General features: G+C 43.5%; 1 protein-coding gene across 1 annotated transcript in view; it reads right to left on the bottom strand.

The window, feature by feature from the left end:
- GLIPR2 (GLI pathogenesis related 2) overlaps positions 1–22,045 on the bottom strand; it is a 28,731-nt gene extending 6,686 nt beyond the window's left edge. The window contains exons 1-3 of the mRNA XM_050891299.1: positions 22,010–22,045; positions 7,769–7,877; positions 4,205–4,308 (exon numbers count right to left, since the gene is read on the bottom strand). Coding sequence (XP_050747256.1) covers positions 4,205–4,308; positions 7,769–7,877; positions 22,010–22,022 — 226 coding nt within the window. The 5' untranslated portion in view covers positions 22,023–22,045. The remainder of the gene's footprint in view (positions 1–4,204; positions 4,309–7,768; positions 7,878–22,009) is intronic.
- Between the last annotated feature and the right edge of the window lie 5,545 nt (positions 22,046–27,590).

The raw sequence follows: 27,590 nt of genomic DNA, 5'->3' as shown, positions 1-27,590 counted from the left end.
CAGAACCAATTAGTATACTGCTGTTTTTTTAAAATACCCTTCCTGTTTGCATTGCTGTAAACCACATTCATAGTTTCAACACTTTCTCTATGGAAACATAGTTTGACTCCACCCTTCTCCTAGAGATAGCTGACTGATGACCTGCTCGGTTAGACGTACTAGATGTTCATTTCAGACATAACAGGCTAAATCTCACTCTAATGAGTTTCATCAGTACCATGACTCTCTGGACACATCTACATCCCACAAAAACTTGGTGCAACGATCCTTGAATTAGTGTCCAAGTATAGTTCTGCCCAAGACTAGGTCCAGAATCAGCACAGCGATTTTATTTTATCTGCCCAAGACTATGAGCTAGTAACGTGGCCACACTGACTGTCCCTCAAGCTGCCTCATATGGTCAGAGGATTGACCCTACGAGGTCAGTCCATACACAGGACTAACTAGTCCTGGTATAAAGTTCTTCTGCTGATACCACTCTCTGAAGGATAGAGAGAGAATAAGGGGCCCCTGCATGTAAACCGGTGTCAGCACTTTTGCCTGGCCACGCTCTGCATCTCATCAGTTGTCCTGTTGTCTCATTGAATTTCATTTCTAACTATTCTCCTGGGTGAGGAGCTCTGTTCTGTGTGGATGGGGGGGCGAGGTGTGAGTGCCAACAACTGGTATCAGACCAAGGGTTGCAGGGACCTGGGTGTCTGCGGTGCCAGCAACTGGAGCACCAGCGCGGGTGCGAGTGTGTGAGCACTAGCGAAGTGCAAGCTGGACTAGCTGGCGAGCAGGTGAAGTGGTCTGGGAGGAGTCGCTACAGAAGTGTATGGCCACCGCAGGGACCAGGGGGGTTCTGGCCGACGGCCAGGGAGCTGCGTGTGCGCGAGGTGCACTGTACTGGCAACTGGAGTGGAACTGCAGCCTCAGGGGTTGGTACGTCCAGGTGCAAGCAACTGGGGAGACCGGGATCCAGGGGCAGCTCCTGGGCAGGCTGAGTGTCTGAGCTTAGCTGCTGCAGGGATCCACACTGGAATTTTATTTCCATTCCTGATATATATATATATAATTTGATGCTATAAAAATATAAATTGTATCTATTTTTTAAAATCCACTACTGGAAAAAATACATTTTTATATGTATATATTATTTTATTTATATATATTCCAGTAACATACTTCATTGCGATCAGCCAAAAAGGGGAACAGGATGAGGCCACTGGTGCTGTTCATTTTAATGCTGACTGCATCTGTTTGTGCTGATCTGTGTGGCCACCTGCATATATACACATGTACATGCTGCATATGTGTGTTTGTGTGTGCAAGCCTGAGAATACATTCTCGGCCTCACTACTGGGAACACAAGGCTGTGGCAGCCCTACCACCATATTCGGCTCCCCTTAACATTTAATTTCTCTGGGTCCAGCCTTACTGTTTCTCCTCATACCAAAGAATCCTTAAATCTTCAAGTAACCCCACTGAGTAAGTTGTTAAAAACATTCTAATAAAATCACATAGGACATATTTCTATGCAAGGATGGGCAGCACCATGGTGATCTACTTAAAAACTAGGTACCCCAAACCTTGGAATTTTCCTCAAACGTTTTTCTAGCTTTTGTTATCACAATCTTCCTTCGACCAGTCTGAGGGGAAAGAAGGTAGACGTAGATTTAAATTTGCCTCTGAAATAAAATATCTACCTAGACTGAAGTCATACTAATGATTTTAGGAAGTAATCCTCTACTTCCAGCATTCCTCATGCAGGTCCTTATTTTATTTTATTTAACAGTACTGTATAAGCCTGGTGTTAGACAGCAAGAGATGCATCAAGGCAGGCTCTCAGTCAGAGCATGCTCCTCGAGGCTTGGGGCAGAGGCTGTCTGTGCCGCTCTGCCCACTAGTCCCAGTCTGTAGGCAGACCCAGGTTTCTCCCATAACAGATTTGGGTGGTAACATACAGTGAATTTCTCTTACAAACTCTATCTAGAGTTCATAAACTGCAGTGTTTTCACAGGCAACATGGCACGTTCTTCACGACCACACCAGCCGTCCCAACCAGAATTTAGTCATCCAGTGCTTGCCTTCAGCCTCCCGACACACGAGAACTGAGATGAGGCATCCTGAGAAGCCTGACATACTACAGCTGCCAAGGCAGGCTGCGGTCTCTCGCATTAGTGGCAGATGACAGCTCACTTATTTGAACACAGACAAAGAGAAGTCTGCCACGGAGCAGTTCCTGCAGGACCGGAGGGAGGAAACAGCTGTCAACTATTTCTTGGATTACAGGGATAAAGATATTTCCAGCGACAGCTTTAGGCTACGTAACTCTAAAATCCTGAATACAATTCAAGGTATTCTTGTACCAGGAGAAGAGTCAAACTAGAAGGCTTTTACGGTTGAAAGCTTAAATATTCTCTGAAACAAAAAGTGCATCTTCTGGCATTATTACAGAACTCAGTAAGAGTCAAAATAAACAACAGCATCGCTCTTTTAGAGAGAATACAGAGTATGCTGGAGGTTTATTGAGTTTTGCTTTATCTGGGAAAGAAACCGGAAGACACTGCCTGTCTTTGTCAAGCCCTTGAATGGATGCCTTAATACAAATTTCAGCCTCATTGAGCAGGGTACAAATTAACTATCCAAAGGGAACTATATGAGAAAAAGAGGAAGAATGAACCAGCTCCACAGAGATGAAGACTAGGCCCAGATGAGAGAATAATTTTCTTGGAAGAACTAGTTTTCTCGTTCTGGTACTTTGAATGATCCTGCTACATAGGAAATGTAGAAATGCTTTACAGAACAAAAGAGGATGTAGCTTAATTTTCTCAGCAAGACATTCAATCCTGTGGATAAAAAAATAGCAACAAAATTGCTCAAAACTGGCAATTTATGTATGGAAACAGTGCATTGAAGAAAACAAATGGGATCCAGAAAAAGACAGGCATTATATAATTTATGGAAGGATTTGTGTGTTTTGTTTCCAGCTTTCTAAATAGGAATTCTGTGACTTTAACCTCAGGGGAAGGAGCATAGGGCATTAACACAAACAAGAAGGAAGAAGTAAGCTCAGCCAGTGAGTCATAGCCACTATGCAAACTTTGCCATACATCTGTGTTTTCCCATGCTGCTCTGAACCCTTGCCTCAGACTCTTGCAATGGACAGAATGCCAAATATGAGTGTATCAAATTGTATTTTTCCACCTCGGGTTTCTTTTTCAACGTGAAAAAGTACCCATTAGGGACTAGAGTTGGCACTTGCAGAGGAACAGAGCAGTGTCCCTGGGTCTAAAACTCACTTATTAAAATTTCCAGGTCCTTCAAACAGGGCCTCCAGCCTGCAGAAATGAGCTTCTGTCTCCCCAAGGCTGTGCTGGAAATTCCAGGGGTAGATGGGAATAAAGAAAGCAAGTGGTCACTTTTAATACATCCCACCTGCTGTCTCAGCAGGCTAAGGCATGAGCCCTGCCCGCTGGAGGAAGCAGGAGGGAAGAGCCTGCTGAACATTGCCCCGACTGAGGGCTCACCGCAGGCTGTCAGCCTGGCCAAAATTCAGCTCCTCGGGCATCCAAACGGAAGGCTGCCAGTTACGCATTACATTTATGATCAGAAAATATATGGAGTATTTTTGTTTTCAAAAATGAAGGCATGGAAAAGCCTGTTGGCTGACAGAGCAGCGGAGACTAGATGTCTAACACATTAGCCTCTGTCACTTTGGTGTCCGCCCCCCTGGTTTTGCCCCCCACAAACAGGAACTGCTGTGTAGCATGCAATGGCCATTTTTCCACCTTCCTCACCACAGCTGGCCTGTGGTCAGCCCTCTCTTTGGCTGGGACAAACTAAGGGTAAAGGTGAAGTACAGGGCATTGACGGCTTCCTTCTCTCCTCCCACGGACATACAAGTAGCACTCAAGACAGCTCCACAGCGGGGACATACGGAGCAGCGCAGCTGCCAAGTCCTACCTCCAAAGGGACATAGCACATTACCACAGTCCCTTACCCTCTCCGTGCCTACATGTGCTTCTTGCTCTCAGTACACTTAGATGACTGCAAACCACCATCCTCTCCCCAGGGAGCCTGGGCTGGGCTGGGCTGTGGTGGATGCACTTTTCAAGCAGAGGAAACACCAGTAGTCTTGTAACCAGATGCTCTGAGCCCGAAGTACATGAGACAAGCCATTTATCCAGTGTCTGTGAGACAACAAGAGAAGAAAGCTTACCTGGTTGGTCATAGGATGCCCATGCTAGGTTTTCTCCACATTTTCCATTAGCAGACTCGGAGCTGTGTTTGAGGACCCTTGTGGTAGCCAGTTCTTCTGCATACCTAAGCAAAGGAATCCACACATTGAGTCACGGACGACAGCCACAGCGAGCAGAGAGGAGGAGCAGCAGGAGGAAGAGGAGGAGATGCAAGCAAGGAATTTTGCTGGAAGATGACGGTTTAAGTCAAATTACTCAGCTGCAAAGCCCTGAAGCCAGGGATGCTTTAAGCTTACATAGATCTAGGAGTTAGGCAAAGGGAAGGCCTAGAGGCCATTCTCCCTATCTTTCATGAGCATTTGTGTCAGTGCTGAGAAGGGCCTAGAAGAAATCAAAGGGCAGATCTGCCCCCACCATGTTCTGCCCAGCACCTGGAAATCCACCGGCCATCCTTAGCTGCAGCTGCTGGTGAAAAGGGAAGTACCTGCAGCAATTGCTACAGGTGTCACCTCCTGACATTTTTAGACCCCTCATGGGAGTAACTTAAATGTTCTCAGTGAGATGGAAAAAATAATTGAAGTGGGGATTCAGTCAAAGCAAGTGTAAAAAACCCTACATTTACAAATGAAAAAAAGTCAAATGCAAAACAAGAGCAATGTGCCAGGCAACAGTACAGAAGAGAAGGGGACCACATGGAGAATCTGAGGCCACAACTGTGTACACCAACATAGGGACAAGCAGCACTGTTTCCATAGAAGCTGACATGTGTGAGAGCGTGGGGCGTATTTTACTGTCTTACGACAAGTAAGTTAAGAAGAACATCATGTGTAAAACAATTATTTCTTTATTGAACATTGGAAAGGCTTCAGTACAAAGACCGTGAAACTGGAAAGACCGTTTGTTATTTCTCACGGCACAAGAAATAGGAGGCAACACAGAATCATCAGGTCGTAGACTTAAAAGTCAAGTAAGACAAAGTACTTTTTCCACACTGTGCAGCAGAAGTCATAACCACCGGACGATGCAGACACCAAAGCGCATGTGGATTTGAAAAAGAGCTAGACAAATTTACAGTGTGTGTATGTGGGGGGGAATCTTCAGGGCTTATTAAACAACAGCAACAAAAAAATGAGGATACAACCTACTGCTTAGGAAAACCATAATTTCCAGGAGAAATCTGTAATTTCCGGGAGAAGATAATGGGGGAAGGATCAACACATTTGTTTTGTCCTGTGACTCCTTCCCTAATCATGAATTACCGGCATCTGCCAGAGACAGGAAATTTGTCCAGCTGAACATTTTGGCCCAAGCTAGTGCTTCAGTCATTAGGTTCTCATTTCCTTCTGTCCTAATCCTCCCACCAAAACAAAAAAAAGTATTTAGCTACCTCCATTAATTTAGAAATAATGAAAACTTGTCAGTTGTCAGTCTGCTAGATCCTGAACTAGAGGACCTCTAGATGCTCCTTCATGCCCTACATCACTACAGTCCTCTAATTTTTCTCTTCAAGGATTCCCACATCCCAAGCAAGAGGCAAGACTGGAACAAAGTACACATTGCACACGGACAAAGTTGCCAAGGATTTGAGACAAAGGGTGATTAATTCACCCTAGCTCAGGCAGTTGAAAGCATGAGATTTGCATCTGAGATCATCACCCTATGCTTCATTACAGTCAGAGATAAATAGACACCTGCTGAGGGTGACTCATCTCATGCTAAAGCAAGGATCCAATAGTCAGTTCATCTAACCTGTCACTATTATTGGAACTGAAAATAGTAGGAAACAGACTATTTTCCACACAGATAGAGAAGCACAGAAAAGTACCCAGAGATACACCAAATATATACCAACAAAGATATCAGATATACCTAAAGAAAAGGTGAAGTTCTTCTTTGAATTTAAGATTATGCAAAATCTGTCATGACAAATATGAGATGTCTTATATTTCATGTCTTTTATTCAGATCAAACCATTTCTGGTTCTTGCTATCAACCAGTTTCACCAGTCTCTGAACATGTGTCTTAATTCTTACAAGTTAAGTTACAGACCGCAACCAAACAAAGGTTTCCTATTGTTATTCATCACAGTGGGGAAAGTCAGCTGAGACCAGAGAGGGCTGTGAGGAATTCCAGAAGGATCTAAAAATACCCAGCAAGGGCAATAGCACACTTAGAGATAAATGTGGAGCAATGCATATTTGACAGAATAATCTGAACTATTCATACAAGTTGACTTGTTCAAACCAACTGTAGCACTTTGGAAACACAACAAGTGTTATTGACAAGTCAATGAAATTTCTTCCTCGTTATGAGGCATCATGTAAAACAGAAACAAAACAACCCTTTGAAGAACAGAAGGAAAACCCCAGCAGATTACAAAGGTATGTGGATGAGTCACTGGCATTCCATTTCTTAGAAATACTGTATCCAGTTATCATGGTGTCTCAAGAAAAAAAAAAAAGTGAAAAAATAAAGACAGAATCAGATTTTGCTTGCTGCCAGAGGGCACGTCCACACGCCACATACATGGTGCATTGTACAGCACAACACCTGGTGGAGATCTCCAGTCTAGGAGTGCAGGAGCTGGTGCATCCGTGTGACAGCGCAGCACCACGCTGGGACAGTAGATCAGGTTCTGGAAAGGCTACAGCCTCTCTGGCTCCCAGCCAGCTGGTGCAGAGAAGTCTGCACGGTTATGGTAGAAAGCCTAACAGGAGATGAGATCTCATATCTGCAGGGACCAAACTGGCCACTATTTAGCTATTATGGAAAGACATTTATTTTCTGAGTAGTTTAATCACCATTTACTCCTTCAGGTATCTCCTTTGTACTGTGAGGATCAGCCTGAAAAGACTGAAGATTTTCTAATCTACTTTGAAAAAGGTTGCTGTAAAGGGAAAGGAAATAATCTGGTTGTCGTGTCTACAGCAAAGAGGACAAGCAGTATTGAACTCAAATTTCTGTAAGGAAGACTTAAGTCAGACAGCAGGAAGATGGATCCACTGTACATTGCAGTCTTCAGCACTGGAGAAGAGGTAAGATGTGTCCCTCCTGACAGACTAGAGAACAACGTATACTGATTTTGCTTTTGGGGCAGGGAGATAGACAATTTGATCTGAAATTTCTTCCTTCTGATTCCATTGTTCTTAGACCAGTCATCACTTCCTACCATGAAAAAGTTCTTTTCTCACTATTTCAGCAGCAGTGGATATTCTCCTGCAGATGACAATCCATCATCTGACAGAGGTGGTGGTGAAGCATGTTTTATGCAACTGCCCTCTGCAGAGGAGACATACCAGCATAGACAGATGCAGCCCACATCTGGAAAACGGTGCAAGAAAGATTCATACAGTTGTGACCACAGAAGTGTCCATGTGACCAGCTGGTGCTATGTGATGGAGGAAGAAGGGACAACAAGAGTTGGGTAGGGAGACAGAAAGAGTAGAGTCCCTCACTTTCCACCCAGTAAGTCTTCATTGAATATCAGCGTGTCAAAAGGCAAATATTTTTGCAGTATGCACAGTCAAACCTAATGGACGAAAGTGTCACAAATCTCATTAGAGAAAAGAAAGGACTGAACTCACTGTTGGGCTCCTCTGTTTAACTTCTTGCAGAGTTTTAATGGGGGGACTCCGTGTTTCTTCCTGTAGTCATTGTGCGCTTTCAAGACTTCTTCAGCAAATTGTTTGGAAGCTGAAATCACATAAAAAAAATTGGAAAGGTCTGTCAAATACAGACGTTAGTGAAGACAGAAAAAGCATACCCTGTAGCTAAGACACTGGTGCAGGCTGGACTGAAGAACAGAAGAATACCACCCTCATTACCTGGGAGTAGGATGAAATGAACTGTTAATGCCTTCCATCCAGGAACTAACTCTAAGAGACACTCCCATTGGGATGGTACAGACTCTCTAAAGGTTGAAGAAAAATGTGAACCTTATTCCTTTCCTCAATAGCAAGGTGATTTAAGGTTAGTTTGACTGACTTTCATTTTAAGATTTCAGTGCACTGCATCACCATTGCAGAGTCTCAGAGTAAGCGACAAACAGGTCCTTTGAGGAGATGCACTAAAAATGCAGATTATTGTCACTGTATGCAAGAATTTTCTGTATTAGTCAAGACACTACCGAAAGAAAAAGATACTAAAATGTTTAGAACTATGCAACTACTTTGAAACATACACCATTCTTTTTATTCATCATACAGTACAAATTAATAGAAATCTCAAAATGCACCTTTATTTGGCTCAAGACAAATAATTGTTCACAAACAGCAAGTGGTAAGGAAAGAAACGTCTGCTGGGGATGATTTTTTTTTCCCCCCATGCTAGAGTGTATTCAGTAAATACCTGAATTCCAAAGTTACTGCAAAGCTTTAAAAGAGCCCATGATTGTAGCCTGGTAAACTTGGGACTTTCAGCAGCGCAAGGCAGAGGACAAGCAACAAGTCACAGTGCAATTCACTTTGACAGCAACTTCATGTTACCTCCTTTTATGACTTTGCTGACCTTTCCCAACATTCAGAGGAAAAAAAAAAATTCTCTGTCATTGGTCATCCTGTGGAATTTGCTGCTTTAAGAGAAATTTGGAACCTGAAACAGGGTATTGGGACAGTTACAGAGGTATGGATAGCATCTTCAAAACAGAAAGACAGTTTTCACTTTCTCTGTCTTGCTGAAGCTTCTGAACAGGCCAAGACACCTTTGAGTATTTACTCCGCTTTTACCGTGACACAGGTTTCTACATTTATTAATGATTCATCAGCTTCATTTCTGAATATCCTAATTAGCACGACTACCATAATTTTTCTTGTAAGACACTTTTGAAGCTCAAATACACCTCATGACTAGAAAGTGTTTCCTGTTATTGACCTTAGATTTCTCAACTCCCTCTCGTTACTCAATCCTAACAACTATAATCAATCATTCTCTCCTTTATTAGTGTATACACTATTCTGCTGTTTGTAACGGTGCATTTTCCCCACAGTAGAGCTGTTAGTTTGCACATACTGGTCTCGTAACCTTTTCCTAAGGTGATTACCCAGCCCATGCTCATGCTTTAAGCTGTTCTCAGAGTTCTCTCCAGTTTCCCCAACAGCTTAAGGATAATACAGCAGCCTAAGATAATCTCAATATCCAATGCACATAGAAAGCCATTACTGTTTCATGCCGTACCTTAAACCTTTTGAACACAGCCTGAAGTTGGGTTGACCTTTTCCAGACCAAAGTGTCATTGTGGACATATATCTAATATATTCTCCCTCAACATGCTTTCAGGCTCGATTTTTTGGGTATAAAATTGTTGGCATAAGACAGCAACAGGAACCCTGTTGAGTGAGATGAGATCTATCCACCACCTTCCTCCTCTTAGGCTTTCCTTCAATTTTGTGTGTCACAAGTTGCATATTATGAAACAAAACAGGCACCTCCACTCTGGTGTTTAAGCACCCACAGCACTCAAGGGTAAAAAGTTACCCTTTTGCTAACAAACCTGTCCCATCACTCTTATTACCATTGCTCACAGCTCACTGATTCTATCAGGCCAGAGTCCTAAACCTCTCATCTGCTGCATCATGCGGGGTCATGGTCTATTGCTAAGGCATCTGTCACAGGTTACTGAGGAAAGCAAGCCTACGGCCAGTCCACTTTTAACTTCACTGATGCAGGGGTCCATGCTTCCAGCAGGGAAATTTTAAGACAGCCTGCATATCAAAGAAGTTGAAATACACGGCTTTGGAAGTTGTATCACATACTCCAGGCTGCATTTTTCTGCACAAGACCACCTTAAAGCTTGTGGCTGTTATCACCTAGACTTAATATCATCTCATCCACTCAGCATTAAATAGTAGATAAACAATCTGACCTGCAAGTCTGAAAGTTTCTATTCAAATTATTTGCTCTCAATGACAATAACAAATTGAAATTCTAAAAAAAAATGAAGTCGATGGAAACATAGGCTTTGTCAACTGTCAGTCCATCCATTAACAGAAGTCTTGCATAATCCAGCTCTGTATTAACATTTTGACTTACAAAGACCAACAAGACATGGATAAAACTGAGTTTCTTCTAGCCACAGCAGGCAATGCTATGCTGTCCCTAGAGAACCTCTATCCTCCCTTCCCTCAAAGGTGGCTGCTATAGAAACATTTATCTGCCGTGACTCAAGCTCATGTGCTAACTGCCTCCCTCTGCACGGCTTCTCCTGTGCATGCTGATGTGTGGAGAGGGACACCCAACTGCCAAATATATTTCAGATTTCTTTTGGAAGACATGTTAAGTTTTTCCATTTTACCAATGTTCCATACACTGAGAAGCCAGACATTAAAAGTGAGAGTTAACGGGAGTTTTCAGGCTCCCACCCAAATGGGAACAGCTTCCCAAACAGCTTTGGAGACGTACTTTTTTCCCTTCATGTAGGCTGCTTAAGCTGCTAGAAAAAATTATATCCTACTGCCAGGAAGTTAGGTTTGGTCATGAATCATTACACAGCTTAATAAGTAAAACAACTAAAGGTATTAGATACAGTTGCTTGCTTCTCATTATTCAATTATTTACCTCTATTTTGGATTCTTCTGGAACATTGGCTATGGTAATGACAGCACGTGACAATGAATTTCCAGGTGTGCTGGTTTTGGCCACGGTAGAGTTAATTTTCTTCATAGTAGCTAGTATGGGGCTATGTTTTGGATTTGTGCTGAAAACAGTGTTGATAATACAGGGATGTTTTAGTTACTGCTGAGCAGTGCTTACACAGAGACAAGGCCTTCTCTGCTTCTCACACCACCCCACCAGCGAGCAGGCTGGGGGTGCACAAGAAGTTGGGAGGGGACACAGGCGGGACAGCTGACCCCAACTGACCAAAGGGATATTCCATACCATATGACGTCAGGCTCAGCATATAAAGCTGGGGGAAGAAGAAGGAAGGTGGGGACGTTCGGAGTGATGGCGTTTGTCTTCCCAAGTAACTGTTACATGTGTTGGAGCCCTGCTTTCCTGGAGATGGCTGAACACCTGCCTGCTGATGGGAAGTGGTGAATGAATTCCTTGTTTTGCTTTGCTTGCATGCGTGGCTTTTGCTTTACCTGTTAAACTGGCTTTATCTCAACCCATGAGTTTTCTCACTTTTACTCTTCCAATTCTCTCCCCCATCCCGCCAGGGGGGAGTGAGCAAGCGGCTGTGTGGTGCTTAGTTGCCGGCTGGGGTTAAACCACGACACCAGGCTACGATGTAGTACAGAGCACACCTTACAGTTGCTATGTTTCTGGACTTTCAGTTTCATTGATCAACTTTGTGTGACCATGGAAAAGTAAGCAGAGGCATCTAGGTTGCCTTTTCCCATCAGATTTGTTTTTCTGAGTATTCTATTTCTCCATTCTCTTACTGTCTCTAAACAGTGCCAATCTACTCAGTCTTTCTCAGGTGAAGAGCTCTTCATGCTTGAATCCCTCCTGCCTCTTCTCTGAACCCTGTCTTCTCCTGCTCTGTCCTTCCCTTAGTTTGGACATCAAAATAGAAGGGAGTTATCTGAACATGTCTTCCACAATACTAGCTGCTCTGCATCACCTTTGCAGCTGTCAACTGGACCTACTCCACTGGTTTTGCAGAGCTGCAAGATGATGTGGGGAAAGAGCAGCAGTAAAATATTCCACAAAACACAAACATAAAACCTCTCTACCCAATAACCTACACAACAGAAATGCTGTGGGTAGCCCTTATGTCAGCACTCAGGACACACATTACACCAGGCATACACGTGACTAGCAAAAAAGGCATACTTTTTTATGGCTAAGTATCCACCTCAGTGATTCAAGAAAGAGCACAGTATCAATTTCTAAAAGTATCATTGTCTTCTCAGTGCTCTCTGTCCTATTTATGGATTAATCTTCACTGGTAATTTTGTACTTTCCATACATACTAAGCTTTTCTATTTAGCCTTCAGATAATTAACATATAATGCAATCAACAAGAGAGAGTTGGGGTTGTTCAGCCTGGAGAAGATAAGGCTCTGGGGAGACCTTATTGCGGCGTTTCAATACTTAAAGGGGGCTTATAAGAAAGATGGGGACAAATTTTTAATAGGGCCTGTAGCAACAGGACAAGGAGTAATGGTTTTAAACTAAAAGAAGGTAGGTTCGGACTAGATATAAGGAAGAATTTTTTATGATGAGGGTGGTGAAACACTGGAATAGGTTGCCCAGAGAGGCTGTACATGCCCCATCACTGGAAACATCCAAGGTCAGGCTGGACGGGCTCTGAGCAACCTGATCTAGTTGAAGATGTCCCTGCTCATTGCAGGGGGGGTTGGACTAGATGACCTTTAAAGGTCACTTCCAAACCAAACCATTCTATGATTCTAGAAATGGACCTTATGTAGAATCCTATACAGAAGTGTACCATTATGTCTGTCTCAATCCCTCTTTGAACCATGACATAGGCCTCAACTCTTCACTCAACGTGTGCATTACAGGTAAATGGAGATAATGACCCCACCTTTCAATTCTGCCCCAAAATAAATAGTTAGAAATGTACTCATATAATGGCTAGAGCAACATATCTGAAGAAAGCTGCAAAATACACTTCAAAGGACCCACCCTTTCCAAAGGAAAGAGGTAAATGCAAAAACCTGATACCAACAGCCTGGGCAATGATGTGACTCATATTATCCAGGACACTGCCTGTTACTTCCACGCTCTTTCCTGCCCAGAACCCAGGCAGAAAAGAAGCCAAGTGCCAGAATACACAGAGAGGACACAAATGTAAAGTGGACAGAAAACACATAAAAAGGTAACCGAGTAACCGGTTAAACACTGAGTATAGCTTTGCTTTAATACTGGAATCCCTTCAGTCTCCCTCGACTCTGCAGAATTGCTCTACCCTACTCTGATAGCAGAAATGGGGTGTGGGCAGCAAATACAACTTTTAATACGCCCAACAGGTTTGTGAAAAAATTAATTGGAGGCTTTAGGGAACTGCAAAGTAATTATATCAAGAAGTCCTTTGTTACTGTCCCAGATAACTGAAGATATCTCTATTTCGACAAACTTCTCAAACTATATTAACAGACTGGAAACAAACAAAATTCCTGAGTCAAAGACATCCCAGCTTCTAATGACCACATTTTCATCTAGACCTTTCAAAGAGACCTGACATATTTATTATTAATAATCTTTATTAATAACCTTTATCCTCACTTGAAATGTAATTCCCTGGAAACTAGCCCTAGCTGAATCTTTCATACTCTGAGAATAATGTTGCTTCAATGGAGAAGTGATGGATATTTAACCGATATGAGAAGTGTTAAGAGGACAGTTATGCGTCTACTGCATTTTGACTCAGCACTTTGCTTTGAAGTCACAAACACTCCAGGATGGTCTTATACTGGCTGGCCTCTGCAGTGCCACAGGGAGTGAATATTCCATGTTTCTTTCTCCATGTATTTGACTGCACTGTCTTGCTCCCAATTTGGGACAGTAACGTCTTCAAAGACTGGCCCTTAATGCTATTCCTAAATACGTCATTTGGGAGCATGGATCTGACACTCCAATTCATGAATCACTTCCAGCCATAAAAACTGACCTCCTTCAGTGCTAAAATCTGCTGTTCTCTAACAAAACTGGCTGATTGCTTGGAAACATACAGAAGAAATGAAATCACATATACATCCTGGAAAGAAGGAAAGATAAAATGATACTATATTCAGAAAGCATTATATCCTGGGTAGGGTTTCTTTGTCTTCTTTTACACCTTTGAACCAAGAATTCAATAAAGGGGGAACATCTCCATCCCATACAAGAGGCATTTATGGGAGATATCATAATTGTTTGTACACTATTTCCCTTCTAACCTGAATTATCCTATGACCCTACTAAAAGTTAGAAGGGAAAGTATTGCTAATGGGAATGAAAGGACTTGGAGGTTATAATTAGACACGAGTTTGAATGGGAGTAGTTTCCTGGAACGTTCTTGTGTTTATCAGGCTGCTCAAAATAGCTTTCCCCTCAGCTCAGGAGATCCCTCTTCAGGGAGGAGATTCTCTGATGTCTTTCACCATTCAAGTTTTGCCTCAACTTTTCTGACACACCTGCTTATTGCTGGGGTGAGCTTCAGGACAACAGTAAGATGTCTAAGTTAATTGAATCTGATGGACAAAGTCCCCACTCATTTTATTATCTGGGTTTCCTCTACAGCAAACTGGCAACTTAATAACCTTGCGTTACCTGTACCGTATGATGTAACACACTATTTTCCCCCATACACAATTTGAGGCATATTGCCTGAGAATATGAAGCCACCAGTGTAATAATGTTTCAACGACATTAGTCATGTCACTATTTGATTGCAAATCCTATTCTTGCTATAATAGACAGTGTTGATTACTTCCTCACTTAAGGCCTTTTATAAACTGTTAGGCAATTGACTGCCCTGATGAAAAAGGAACACCTGGTAAACTGGAAGCTGCACAGCTCTGAGAGGCAGCAGAGTCTTCTGTGATATAAGCATTTAAAAAAAAAAGTAACACTAATCAGCAGTCTTGAGCACTGACAGAACCAAGTTCTCACTTTAACTGGAGGCAAGGGTGGGGGAGAAGTCCTCTGCTTGGAGCCCCTCGCTCCTCCAAACAATCAGACCAACAAGCCTGTCAACAAGTAGTCACTACCATGGAGTGGTCATCTTGCATAAGGTTGGAACTGACTGCTCATCATATCTAGAGAAGCTAGTGTTAGCTTTGCATGAAAGACAATCAAAAGTATTATTTTTATTACTATTCTGCCATGGAGGACAACTAAGTATTGTAATCATGCCACACACCCACACAGACAACCCTTGTAGGCAGTTAATGTGTAAGCTGCTAATCCTTTTAAAAAGGCTAAGGAGACCCTCTCATTAGTAAGGCCTTGTATTCTTAAATTTAATTGCCACACAATTCCTAGGGTACATTCACTTCAAAAATATAAAGTCACAAGCAACCTGCACGTGTTAGAACTGACCACACTATGCAGGAGGAGAAAGTGAAGCAATTTTCTCCATTTCTTCTCTTCCTCCCTCCCCAACATCGTATCTGCTTAGAATTTCTAATTACAGTAATTTATGAAGAAAGTAGGGTGCAATTGTATTCACTAATGAGTAACACCAGAAATCAGAACTTCCCTACTACCAAATCTGAGCTTCAGCCATTAGGTTGTGATTCCACCTTATAACAATGTTTGCATGACAGCAGCATGATACTATACTCTTCAGCAAGTAACAACTCTTCTAAGCCCTCTGTAAGTCATTTGCTTGTCTAACTTGAGTAATTTTTGCTGGTCACTTATTCACATTTTGGATGCTGCATATTCTTGTGCTTTGTGGATGGGCAGCAATAGAGAGAACCCTGTTGGTACCCAGGGCCAAGTTCATTTTACATAGCACTGTTAGCTGTCTGGTGCCAACCAAAGCCTTTGCAAAGTGAAGAATTTTGCAAAGAAGAAGAACTGAAGAAAGGCAGGAGAACTATCCCACTTCTCCTGGGATATGCTCCACCATTTTATACCTCTACCATTTATGTTCTACCATTGCTTGGGGTAGCCATACCTGAACTAGCTGTCATCTCATTAGCTCCAATACCCTCCCACCTTGCTTTTCTGCCAAAGACATCCAAGCTAGCTGGGGCAATGCTCAAAGTATGTTTATTTATGCACCTCCCTGAGGCATGGAAATACGGCCATGCACATTTGTTCTGACCACTGATGTGTAAACTCACCTATCCAGTATCCCAGACCGGGCAGGGAGACAGAGGAATCTTTCATTACCCATATTTACTATCAATTACATCATCTCATTCTCATCCCCCTGCTCAACAGGCTAACCCCCAGTTCTCATAACTCAAAACCTTGAAAAACGTGGTCTTTATTTCATAGAATCATAGAATGGTTTGGTTTGGAAGTGACCTTTAAAGGTCATCTAGTCCAACCCCCCTGCAATAAGCAGGGACATCTTCAACTAGATCACGTTGCTCAGAGCCCCGTCCAGCCTGACCTTGAATGTTTCCAGTGATGGCGCATGTACAACCTCCCTGGGCAACCTGCTCCAGTGTTGCACCACCCTCATCATAAAAAATGTCTTCCTTATATCTAGTCTGAATATAATATATTTAAACGACCAAATAGGCATAATGCCCCCACACCACCCCCTGGTATGTAAAATTCCACCTAAACCCCCAAATCTTTAAACCTCTTGATTTCAATGTTCCTTCTGCAGCTCCTGTTGCTTACACACTGGCCCAGCGCATGAGAGCCAAAGAAAAAAAGAGACTGCAGTATATGCAAGGAATGTACATGCATGCCTACACCCAGGGACTGCAGTTCCAAAGGGAAGCCCTTTGCATCTCTCCAGAAAGTGAGTGCCACACCTCCAACATTGTGTCATGGACATCCCCTCCTGTGACCTGCGATGCGGGTGGTTCAGGGGAATATACTCCTCACAGTCACAAGTCCTCATACAGTGGAGCTGTAGAAGCTATAGAAGCTATCAACGTCTGAACATCAGGAAACACATTTTCATTGTTAGGGTGACAGAGCACTGGCACAGGTTGCCCAGAGAGGTGGTGGAGTCTCCATCCTTGGAGATATTCAAAAGCCATCTGGACGTGGTCCTGGGAAACTAGCTCTAGGTGGCCCTGTTTGAGGAGGGGAGTTGGACCAGATGACCTCCAGAGGTCCTTTCCCAGCTCAACCCTTCTGTGATTCTAAGCTGAGAGGTCTGTTTTAGTAACGGGTCTTCATAAGGGAAAAGTCAAGAACAGGTTATACCTTACCACAGTTCACCCCAATTCACTGAGGATCACTTATTAAGTGCCCTACACGTGCCACTGGCCCACAGAATTTACAAGTGTGACAAACAAACTCATAGGGTATAACTAAGCATGTATTCAATAATTTCTTAACATCTGCCTATCACAAACTATCATCAGAGCTGTCTCATGGAAAACAGTCCCCCTGCCCCCCATATTTACATTTACAACAGGGCATGGAGACTTTCAGCAACACATGCAACCCCATTTCAGCTTTGTGACACACAGGTGTATAGGCAGGGACAGCCCTCACAATCTATGTTAGAAAATGGCTCCCAAACACCACACTTACAATGGTGGCATGGCAAAGCTTCAGAAGGACAGTTAACTTACCACTTCATGCAGCTCTGCAACGATCATGCTTAAAGCTGAGACCAGGCAAAGCCCACATGATTTCTGTTCAAAGCCGAGATTCGCTCTGGTAACTCAGTTCGGTCAACTTTAAATGATACTAAATAATGTTTGTGGTGGCCTTAAACAAGCCCATCTTGTCTTCCTCCACAACACCCCAGACAACTAGCATCTCCTCATACCTGCTTGCACAGGAGCCAGTTCTGAACCAGAGCAGCTGGCCACCCACCTGGCCTCACCTTACCCCGCTCTGCAGGGCCACCCAGCCCAGCTCTAGCAGAGCTGATGTTCAGACCTTCAAAGACTGGGCAGAACTTGTTTACATCTGCCTGTAAAAACATAACGTAGATATGCTCCAGCTAATCTTTCAGACAACAGCACGGCCTCTACCAAAATAGTGATCTGAAATAGCCTTCTGGCCTGTTGAGATATGCAATAAACAACAAAGCAGTTAAAATCAAGAGACTCATTTTCTCATACTTTTTGTTCCTGCACATACAGCAGCAACTGAGGCAAATTCAAATCTAGGCAAGATAGACGCTACCAACTGTACTGATAGAAAACTAAGGGTTTGAATGTTTCCAGTAATAAAAGCTTTCTTCATGTTTACTTTTTTTTTTAGAAAGATTTCTTGGAGGATTCAGAAAGGAGAGCTGATGTTTTTTGATGTGCAACTCTATGGCATGGGAAACCTTGGTGGGTATCTCGGTTACTATAGACCATCACATTCCATCTTATTCTTTGTGAGCCCTTCATACTTGTTTAGGTATTTTTCTGCCTTGAGCATGAGGAGCTAAGGCTACTAATCTAAAAGTCAACAGGAGTAACCACTGTTGCACGGGGTAGCTGCTGCATTCTCCTCCTCTCCCCCGCTGAAACCCTGATGGTTCAACAGACAGGTAAAAATTGGGCCCAGAACACTGTTTGCCAAAGCCTGATGCTTTCCTGGCAGATTTTTCTCTATTTGCCATTTACTGAACTTGAACCAAGTAATCAGTGTCTTCTACACACAAAAACTGGAAAAGCGTGGGGTTTTTAACTGAATTAACTTGATTTTTGAAAGGCCCTTTTCCCACCACACCTACAGTTCAGGTCTGGTGTAAAGAGAAACAACCAGTAACTTGTACTGACGACAAGTTCTGCAAATGCCCTGCTGTTACCAAACATGAATGCTCGGTTGCTAGCAGTTTAGTCTAATTCATTTCCTCTACCCCCACCAGTCCTGCAAAACCAGCCAGCATGGAACGCCTTGTCATTTTGGCAGCTTGCGAGTATCGCATTTCTCAGAAAGCAAACAGGTCACTTCTCCAGTATGCTTGTACTTTTGCTACGACCTGCTACGGCTGTCTCCTACCAAGATGCTAAAGTACAAGTTTGCACTTCAGATCAGCTGAAGATGTAGCTCGCTCCGCAGAAAACACGACAGTCCTTTTTACTGTGCTCCGAAGGTGCATCTTAAGAGTCAAAAACCAGGACATACTTCCAAGGAAGATTAAAACCAACATGGAAAACTGCACTGAGTTTGGTTCCTGTCTCTCTTCTTTTTGTCAAAACCCTTTCTCGGCCCTTATTTTTGTACTGACTCAACAAGCAGCACAGTGGGTAACTCCCAGCCCTTTCTCTGGAGCTCCACCCACATTTGCAGAAGGAGAAAAAAAAGAAAAGAAAATAAAAGAAAAAGAAAACCAAGCACTGTAAAAAGATAGTCAATATTTACTGAGCCCGTCCTTGTCTTTGTCTGATAGCATCTGCACCCACTAGCCAGAAGAAACAGGGCGATTCCCCTGCCGTCACCTCTGCCTGGTTTTTAGGGAGCGAGCGGGGCAAGCTCCCTTCCCCCACCAGGCAGGGCCAGAGGGGAAGCGGAAGAAATGAGACTTCTAGCAGCCTTTTTCTGCCACCATCCCAGCCTTTTCGGAGACTCCCACCGCGCAGCAAAAATCCCCGCGCTCCAGAGCGGAGGAGTGGAGCTGGCAGCCAGCTGTTTCCCCGAGCATCGCCCGCAGCTGCTCGCATGGATATCCCCTCTGGGGCGAGGGCTGCCTGCAGGACCCCGGCCTCCGACCGCGCACAGCTGCGGGGGGCTCAGAGCCCAGCCGACACGGCAGTCTTAGCAACAGGGCAACAAAGAGCAGCCAGCTCACTATCGCCTCATTTCCTCCAGAAAATCCTTACCCCAGTCTTTTCGGTTCGGGCTCTCCGGGATCTGCAGGGAGGGGAGCCTGCATCACCCGCTAATCCAAATGCCGTCCGAAAAGAGAAGACCAAGGGGAGTGCAGAGGGGGTCCCTGTGTTTGGGACATTTTTCTAAACCTGATGAGGGAGTTTCAGTATGAATTTGGTTTTAGCAGCCTGCAGCTTCCAAGGAAGAAAGCTGAGTCAGAGGTACCAATGTCTTCCAATGCTCAGCTCTATTCAATGAAGCAAAACCAATGTGAAGTCTCTAGCTCTGACACTTGCAATGAACATTGCTTCAAATATAATCCAACAGCTAGTAACAACACATTATTAGAGAGCTTTTATCAAAGAACTGAGATGCTCAACAGCAGGATTTCTTTGCCTGGGGATACTTAGACCTCAAGATAGATTTACCGAAGATAAAAAGTTAAAGAAACTGCTCTGAAGACATTTATTCTAAAATAGTGGCCCCACTTTACATGAATTAGAGCATCCTTAAATTTATGCCTTCAGGTAATCTCTGCCTTAATCTTTCTGACCCAGGAGAGGAGCAAGGACTCTCTTTTGAGGTTAGACAGATCCGAATCTGTTACATTTCCATACATCCTAGTATAGAGAAACCTGCCCACATCATGTCCTCAAGAGTACTACAGCAGGAACATGAGGTATTTTACACAAAACACAGAGGAAGCACCACTCTGTAAAATAGCTGCTCTCGCCCATTCAAAGGCAAACCACACTGAATGATCTCAGAGAGGAATTTGAAGACTTCAATGCACTGGAAAGGGCAGATGGGATTTAGTCAATAAACCAATTGTCAGGACAGGATCTCAGTTTTATGATTCATCTAAAAATAAGGCACGCAGCTCAAAGACAGTAACCTGGACCCAGCTGACCATTGATTTGAAAAGCGTGACACAAGTGACAAAACATTTTTAACATGTACTTAGATCTCAAGCTCTATTTGTATAACTTCTTAGGGATGGAAACATTACCCAAGCCTTGGCAAAAGGAGTTTCTGGTCTGTCATTCTGCTCCTAAGCGTGGAACAACCAACTACTGTGCAGTAATAAATGTGCAGGAAATAACAAAGACAGTAATTGCCTTATGACTGTATTAGCAATTTGCATATATTAAAACAAGAGGAGATTTTAATCATTTTGGGATTGGGAGATGCACAGTGGAGTATCTCTACTGCTTTTGCCCCATGTGCTTAGCTAATGTAACGTACAGCCACTAGACTTCGCCAGTATTTGTACTTTTTATGCTATTAGCAAGGAAGTGCTGAACTTGATACTTCTCAGCAACTACAGTTATTTAAATTGTTGTAAGGTTATTTACTAAATCCCAATCCACTTGAAAACATATGCAGCTTCCAGGACACAGGGCCAAAACCACCCACTGGGAGCTATATGGTGCTTTGCCTGGACTGGGTGTCATACCAGTAAGCCCTTTACAGTCACATTTGCAGACAGCTCTGATCTCATCTAGGATGCTGACCTTTAAAAAAAGAAAAAGGAAAAAAACTCAACACACCCATCCTGAGGCCCATTAAAGCATTACCCACACAAAGATTTTCCTCAAGTTTCTCTGGAGAGGCCTATGGTTTTGAGTGAATCAAGTACTAGGTTTTGCTGAGCGTGTCCTATGTGTGCTATTTACACACAGGACAGACAGACAATATGCTGCCAGGCTCTGATTTGTCACAGAAATAATGTCCTAACCACGAGAACAAAAATAAACCATCCAGTTTCACAGCCGTTTCAGAAGATCGGCACAGATTTTCGCTCATGAGTCTAACAGGACAAAGATGCAGAAAGCCCTGGGCACAAGCTCTCTCTTCTTAAGGTCTCCGGCTCCTTGGCAGCTTCGGAGGAGTCTCCCCTAGCCAAGACTGTCAGAGCCGGGAATGCAGACAGCCGGCGGCGGCGGGGAAAGGACCAACAACGCAGCCAGCAGCAGGGAGAGGCTTCACGAATATGTGCACAGCTGGGGAGAGACTTAGGAGCTGAGCAAGGCTATCCTCAGTTAAACGGTAACCAAATCTTAAATCTAAATCCTCCTGACAGGAAGGGTGATAAAAAGCTTCCCCCCCTCAAAGCATCCTGCTCTCTATCTGCAAGGCAGGTAAGTTTTGTCAGACAGCTAGACACAAGATAATTTTAAAGCTATAGGGCTTACAATTATTTCATATAGCAAAGCAAAGCTACTATAAGTTACAAAATGTAAGCTGTATATAAAATACAACTACTTCTGCATTGTGCAGGTTGGGGGGGGTGGGTCGCTTTTCTTGTTTTTTTAATCTAACCCTGTGTCAGAGAGAAAGCTCCTCCCAGGCTGTACCATGCACAAATGAAAGCAGCTTTCTCTGAGGGAAGCCACTAACGCTTTAGCAATGCTTTCCAAGCACAAAACCAGGCACGGACATTGTAAGAATACACAGCCAACTGCACGAAGGCATTTACTCACCTGATTTTCCCATGATCAAGTGGTGGTTTTTTTTTTTAATTTCACCTGCTGCCTCCTCTCTTCACTGAGTTTCGCTGCTAAGTGCCGGGGAACGAAGTGTTTGCAATTTCAGCTCAACTTCTTCAGTTGCCTGTGACCGCTGCTGGAGAAAACTCAGCAGCATGAACCCGTTACCGCCCCTTCAGCACTGGAGTAAGCCTGCCCATGCCTTATAAGGCATAGGGACACCACATTTTTTTTCTTAAAAAGATCCTGTTTAGGGTCAGGAGCTATTTATCCTCCACAGTAACCAAGCAGCTCCAAAACACCATATGGTTTCACATACCAATTTAGCTTAGTAATCGCGGCTGTCTTCTGATAAGAGTCGGCTGTGAAAATAAATTCTGCTGACAAATAATTCTGCTGCCACAGCGGGCATAGCCCATGAGGTTAATTCATACAGCTAAATACTTGTTAAAGTTTTACCCAGCTACTGCATGTAAAGTTGAAACAGACAAGCGATAAGGCAGTTCGAAGTATAACTACGTTTTATGTCTAAAATAAATCACTTTCTGCACTGTTACGACATTATCTGTAAAAGGTATTAGTAAAATGCAGCAGAAGATTTTGCAGGTTAAAGAGGAACTGTGCTGATGGTGTATTTCTGTAAAAAGAGTTGGATGTGCGTATGCCTCATTTTATCTGTGCAAACACATTGTGCCACTGTTATCTTCACACTACATTGAAATACCTCAAGCTAATCTGGCAAATATTAACTACTTCAACTACGGCGAAACGATACTTCAACTTCAGAAGTGCTGCATCTCTCCAAACAGTAATTCAGTTACATGTTTCCAACTTTCATCTTTTCATCATCACAAAAAATCATCTGAGGTTAATGCTTCCCAATTTTTTACACCACCTTTCAAAATTTCAAGGTTCTACTTGATTTTGTGCCAAGTCTGCTGGCTCAGCAGGTTTTAATTATCCTTTATCTACCTCTGGAGGCTGAGCTCCACAACAAGAAAAGAAAAGCAAAGCTCAGAAATAAAAATATGTAGGGTTTTTTTAAACAAGTAGCAGCAGCAGGTGAGGAAAGACAACATCCCTTCACCAACACACGGCTCCTCCTGAGGTTGCTTCACTGGCAAGGCTGAAACACAGGCGGAGGGGGTGCCACTACCTAAGAGCTGATGGGATCACTAAGAAGAGGTATGGGGGCAACCGATCACTACCCAGAAGAGGAAATGGCAGGGCATGAGATCACACCTATCTTCACAGCTGCCTGACGCTTCCCTTCGCCAGTAGCAAGGCAGGCAGCAGAGCAGGAGGAAGAGGTCAGAGAAGGCGCAGAAGGAAATCTCTTCCCACTCCCTCTGCCGTGAGTGGCAGCAGTTGGCTAAGGAGCAGGGTGGAGAGCTGGAGCTGGGACTATCAGAGCCCTTCATCTGGAGGCGAAAGCCGCTGTTTTATTTGCTTGCAGGAGTGAACAAACCATGGGCCAGTCTGTGAATCCTAGCCTCTAAAAATGCTCTGCTAAACTTGAAATACTGGGTTGTACTACTCCTAGGACATACATCAATGCTCAGCAATACCCTGTGCCGCCCTATGGCCGTGACAAGGAGTAGAAGGAAATTTAAATTTGCATAGTTGGGAGTCTCTGGTATTTGAAATGTTCATTTATATCCTCATAGTTAATTGTTATATTTCATTCTGTTTATGTTTTAGATCTTTATAATATTTAGCTGCATTATAAAGGAAAATCCCCTTGGGACCTGGACTGCTACTAAGAAAACAGCATCAAGACCTTCAAAAGTGACCAGAGACACCTGCATCCCATTTTCACAACATCCTGTGCAATCATAACCTGGAAAAGAGGGTTTCTCTGATCTGGCAAAAATCCAGTGTTACCTATAGGAAAAAAAATGGTGCTTTTTCTGATTAGAAAACAAGGAAATCAAAATCACTGCTCAGGCATGAAATGTGAAAAGTATCAGTACAAAGTAAATGCAATGACTCATCAGAGACTGGAAAGCACTGTAAGCTGAGATGATACACAAAAACAAAGAGGAAGGGGGGAGCTGGGCTTTTTTAGCATTTTAACATTACCTGCTGAAATTTCCACACTAACGAATATTGCTGATCTTATCAGATGGAAATTTGGAGGAAGTATGTACACTAATAATGAAGAATGTAATCAAGTCTTTGAAAATAATGAAAGTGATTAAATAAAAGCCACTGCTAGGGAAATTTGCAAACTGTAAATCATTAATAACCTTTTACCAGTTTCAGGTAGTATCAAACATACTGGAATCTGAGTGCAAACATACTGGAATCTGAGTGCAAACAAACGGGATTTCCCATTTGCTTGATGACGTATCAGAGCACCTCCAAACGCATGCTTGTTTAATTACTGCATGATTCCTTTACACAGAGAAAATACTAGGATGACATTGGTATTATCCAATAGCGAGCACTGTAAACTATCTTACAGAAACAGAAATGCCCTAACAAAATCAGATCTGAGTCCAGCATTCTGCCTCCTATAGCAACACCTACTAAACATTTCTGGAAAAGATGCAAAAAAACTACAATGTGGATTGACTCATTTTTAATTGTTCCATCTTTCTGCTAAAAGGAAAACAGAACAAAAACAGCTGGCTAGAAAAAGTAACACTTAACTAGCAAAGACTGGTGTAATAAATATTCTTTCTGGTAATAGGTTATAGAGCACATAAGAAGGAAAAATGCAATTTGAAAGGAAGTGCTTGAATCATTACAATCAGGGAGTTAGAGGTAACTCATCTGCAGTAGAGCTATTTCATCTGCATCCTGAAAATCTGTGGCTAAAATTTTGGTGTCAAACTGAGTATGCGGCATCCAGATGACAAAACAGGTTCCTCCTTCTACCCTGTCTTCCCTTTTCTCCCAACAAAGCAAATCCATTTCACCCATCCACATCATCCTCTTCTCGTTACCTTGATGTGACTGACCCTAATGCTTGCAGTCTCATAACCTCCTCTGGTGCCACCACATGTAAACCCACATCCTTCCCCTGCTTTGCTTTCCTGTCTCTTCTGGAAGCTTCCTGCACCTCTTCCCACTAGCGGTTTCTCTTTGCTGTCCCCCAGCCTGCCCTGTGCGACTTGCTGTTTGCATTGTGATCAGCCCTGGGTAGCCACAGGCACTCCTGCGGTGCCCCACAGATTGCCGCAGGGCACGTGGGCCCGGCGAGGCCAGTGTGGTGGAACTGGCAGTGTGAATTTCCAGCCCAGCTGGGATTGTGCTGTTGCCTGTTGTCTCACACAGCTTAGTCTTCACAGCCGTATGCTGACAGCCTCCTCTATTCCTCCAGTACCTTCCACCAGCCAGCCATATATGGCTAAATCTGTAAAAACTCAGGACTAAAGAGGTGTCTTTTTGATAGAGCAAGAAACCCCAGGCAGACCCCAGGTTACCCGTTGTCTTCCCGGAGGTCTGCCTCCACACAGCTGAGTATCCATCTCCATCTGGCAAGAGAACCCACCTAAGCGGGACTCTGCACCAGCCACGCGTCTGTTGCGAGGGCCCCAGTAGCATCATGGATTTCAGCCTGCAGATTTCTGTTCCAGCAGCAGTGCAAGTGATGAAGTAACAGCTGGCCAGCTGCTGCCTACGCAGATCCCCAACTGCTTGCAGGCAGGTTCAGACACATTTAAGAAGGCCTGAGATGAACCTTTTCACATGTGCATACTCTGATGGGTCCAGTTGATGCAAATGCCTGTCATCACTAATGTTCTGAATCATTAATTCATTCCACCAATTGGTATGAATCAGGTACACTTAGGTGCCTGCACAGACTGGGACAGACATATGACAACACTGTCATACGTGAGCCCTGCCAAGGAGGTGTCTATGCCTCCCAGCCTTCTTTTAAACACAACACTAAGCAGTTTGTTACACTAAAAGTTTGTGAGCAAAACTAAATGTAACAAATCTGTTCTCCCCAGAGGCTCTTAACAAGTGACCCTAAGGATCAACAGTATTCATATGAATATAAATACATCACATATGAATAACATCATATATGGTGACAAGAACCATGAGTGAACAATAAAATTATGCAACAGACTATCAATCAACTAGAAAACTGCATATTGAGGTAAAAGGAAAATGGGGCAAAAATGATGGTAGAATATTTGAGAATATTCCTCCTGTTCCAGTTTTGCCAGGCTTTGCTTGTGGGACCCAAACTGGTATTGCCATTTCACCTGTCAAGTAATCCAAGTTGTGTAGCAGGTCACAAAAATTCAACTTTAACACAGTTGGAGATGTTAATTTTTCTCGCAAGAGGAGACATTAATCTCTGCTTTCTAGTTTCACCATAACTCTCAGATGCTGAAGAAAATGAAAAGAACTGAGCTGAAAAGAGCAAGAGTACAAAAGCAAGGCTATTCCTCTTTTCTCAGCACTGTGCTGTTATCGGCTGGCCACATCCACAAAACCCTCACACAGAAAACAGGAGACTGTCACTGCAGAGTAGTCATTGACTTTAACTTCTTCCTACACATTGCAAGATAAAAGTAGTGCATGATTAATCACCAACAACAGTCTTAAGGGCTGGATTCAAAGCAAAGGTTTGGGGGACAAAATGTGAGAATACTGTTGTCCAAAGGAGAGTGTGGCACAGGCACTGCCTTTCTCTTGAGAGGCCCAGCACCCTCCCCAGCCGACATTCTTCAGGCTCAGTCCTTGACCATCTAAATGTCTGAGAGCACAAGCACACAAATCTCACCAGAGCAGGGCAGTGAAATGCCCTCTTCAGCCTCAGGATGTTCCTCAACATGGGCCAAACTACTGGGGTGCTAGCTTCAGAAAAGAACCAGAGGAAAACCCTCAGCATGGTTGCTCTCAACTAGCTCCAAGCAGGAGCCTCCATAAGAAGTGTCACTTCCCACCTCTGCGGATGCTCAGAGTGCTTCCCTTGCACCCTGCTATGGAGAAAGACATGGAGCCCCTATGGCTCTGTAAGAGGCAGGGGTGAGCTCAGCCTCGGGGTACAGAGGAGTTAAGGTAAAGTGGGGGAGGAGAGGGTACCCTGGAAGGACTTCTGGCACAAAAAAGGATTTGAGGGCATTCAAAAGGAAGAGAGTTTCTGTCAGTGCTACACAGCGTTACCTCTCTCCTCCAAGGCCGTGGTGGGCTGAACAGTACCTGGTGCATGGTGTTAGGACACTTTTATGGGCTCTCTGCTTCAGCACAGTACCTCAGGCTGAGGTTAAACACCGTTTTTCCATGACCACTGCTCTGTAGCTATGATAAGAAAAGTCCAATGACAGCCCAGGTGAGCACAAATACACAAAGGAGTCAGACGACTAGGCCAGCTGCTGACCTCCAGCAGTGGTATATCCACACATAAACACACTGACTCCGCAGCATCTGTGGTTTTGCCTTCTTGTGCATAGCCCCACAATCCACTACTTTTTATATCAGAGCCACACACGCAGTAACCTTTGTTTTAGCAAAACCTCATCCTACTAACTGGAAGCACCTCCTGCTTAACAGCCACATATTTAGCCATTACATTAAAATATCCTTGTATATGAACCACTTTATGAGTCAG

The sequence above is a fragment of the Gymnogyps californianus genome, chromosome 2, assembly GCF_018139145.2.
Source record: "Gymnogyps californianus isolate 813 chromosome 2, ASM1813914v2, whole genome shotgun sequence".
NCBI classification, from domain to species: domain Eukaryota; kingdom Metazoa; phylum Chordata; class Aves; order Accipitriformes; family Cathartidae; genus Gymnogyps; species Gymnogyps californianus.
This window is presented reverse-complemented; position numbering and strand designations above follow the sequence as displayed.